The sequence below is a fragment of the Hylobates moloch genome, unplaced genomic scaffold (assembly GCF_009828535.3).
Source record: "Hylobates moloch isolate HMO894 unplaced genomic scaffold, HMol_V3 SCAFFOLD_9120, whole genome shotgun sequence".
Lineage (NCBI taxonomy): Eukaryota > Metazoa > Chordata > Mammalia > Primates > Hylobatidae > Hylobates > Hylobates moloch.
In genome coordinates, this window is record NW_026661395.1 from 826 (window position 1) to 2,750 (window position 1,925).

Below are 1,925 nucleotides of genomic sequence, written 5' to 3' on the forward strand. Positions count from 1 at the left end.
TGGCCCTGCTTCTGCCCTGGACCGGCGTTGGCACTGGCATGGACCCTGGCCCTGTCCCTTCGCTACTTAAGGCCATACCCTGGCCCAGCCCTGGTCTTGACCCTGTCCTGGTCCTAATTTGGCCTGGCTCTACCCTGGCATGCCATTCTGGCCCTAGCCCTGAACCTGTCCCTGTCCCTGTCCTGGCCCTAGCCCCGTTGCTGGTCCTGCCATGGCCCTTTTCCTGTCATTGCCCTTTCCTGGTCCTGGCCCTGGCCCTGCCCGAGCCCTGCTCTGGCCCTGGTCTGAACCCTGGCCCTGCAATGGACCTGCCTTGGCCCTGCCCAGACCCTGGCTCTAGCCCCACCTCTGCCCTGGCCATACCCTTGCCCTGGCCTGGACCCTGGTCCTGGTCCTTGTCCTGCCCCAGCCGTGGCCCTGGCCCTGCCCTGCCTGTGCCCTGTTCCATCCTGGGCTGGCCCTGCCATGGCCTGGTCTTGCCATTGCCGTGCCCTAACCTGCCCTGCTTGTGCCCTAGATCTGCCCCGGCCTTTGTCCCATATGGGTTGTAGCCTTGACTTAGCCCTCGACCTTCCCTGACCTTGCCTCAGCCTTGGCACTACACTAGCCTTGCCTTGGCATTTGCCCTACTCTCTCTATGGCCTGGCTCTGGCCCTGCCTTGCACAAGCCATGCTCTGCCCTGCGTATCCCAGCCTGGGCCCAGCCCTGGTCTTACCATATTCCTGGCCCCAACCGTACCCTTGTTCTGGCCCTGACCTTGCCCTGGCCCTCTCTTGGCCCTTCCTTGGTCGTGCCCTGCCCTTCCATGCCCTGGCCTTGCCCTTACCCTGCATTGTCCCTGCACTGTTCCTGCCCTGCCCTGGCACTGTCTTGGCCTTGGCCCTGCCTTCTCCCTGGCCTTGCCCTTGCCATGCCCTTGCCTGACTCCAGGCCTACCGAGTCCATGAAATGGACCTGGACCTGGCTTGCCATCCTCTGTCCTGGCCCTATATTGTCCCCACCATGCTCTGGTCCAGTGCTTGCCCTGGCCCTGTTGCTAGTCTTGCCACTGCTATGGCCCTGCCCTGTTTTTGGCCATGCCCTGTGCCACTCTAGCCCTGCCCTGCCTTGGCCTTGGCCCTACCATGGCCTTCTCCTACCCAGGCCTGGCCCTACCCTGGTCTTTTCTACCCTGGCCTTGCTCTTCCCTGGTCTTTCCCTGCCCTGGCCTTGCCCTGCCCTGGTCTTTCCCTGCCCTGGCCTTGCCCTGGCCTTGGCTTTGCCTTGTCCTAGTCTTGGTTCTGCACTGGCCCTGCCCTTGCTCTGGATCTTCTCTGGTTCTGCCTTCTCCCTGGCCCTGCCCTTGCTCTGGCCCTGTCCCTGGCCCAGCCTTGACCCTGGCCCTGGCCCTGACAATTCCCAGGCCCTGCCCTGGCCCTGCCTTGGCCCTGTGCTATCTTAGTCCTGTCCTGGCCCTGAACTTGCCCTGGCCCTACCCTCACCCTACGCTGGCCCTTCCCTACCCTGGCCTTGCCCATCCCTGGCCCTGCACATCCCTGGCCCTGCCTTTGGCCTGCCCTGGCTCTGGTTCTGCCCTGGCCTTGCCCTTGCCCTGCACCCTCCCTGGCCATGTTTTTTCCATGGTCCTTCTCTGGCCTTGCCCTTGTCCTGTCCCCTTTCTGATCCTGCCATGTTTCTGGCCCTGCCCTGTCCATGTCCTGGACCTGGCTCTGGCCCTGGACCTCCCTGTCCCTGCCCTGCCATACCCTGGCCCGTTCCTTGCTCTACACTGACCCTGCCCTGCCTTGGCCCTGTGCTACCCTAGCCCTGCCCTTGCCTTCTGCTGGCCCTGATCCTGCCATGGCCCTTGCCCTGCCATGTCCCTGCCCTGGCCCTGGTTCTGGCCCTGGCCTTGGTCCTGTCATGTCCCTGGCTGTGACCCTGC

The 1,925-nt window shown here is 64.1% G+C and overlaps 1 protein-coding gene across 1 annotated transcript; it reads left to right on the forward strand.

Moving 5' to 3' along the window:
* Positions 1–557: 557 nt before the first annotated feature.
* On the forward strand, positions 558–1,488 carry LOC116810224 (uncharacterized; the record flags this gene model as incomplete). The annotated part of the gene is made up of 1 exon (XM_032754326.2): positions 558–1,488. A coding segment is annotated over one exon (885 nt), but the record flags the coding sequence as incomplete, so codon positions are not given.
* Positions 1,489–1,925: the final 437 nt, after the last annotated feature.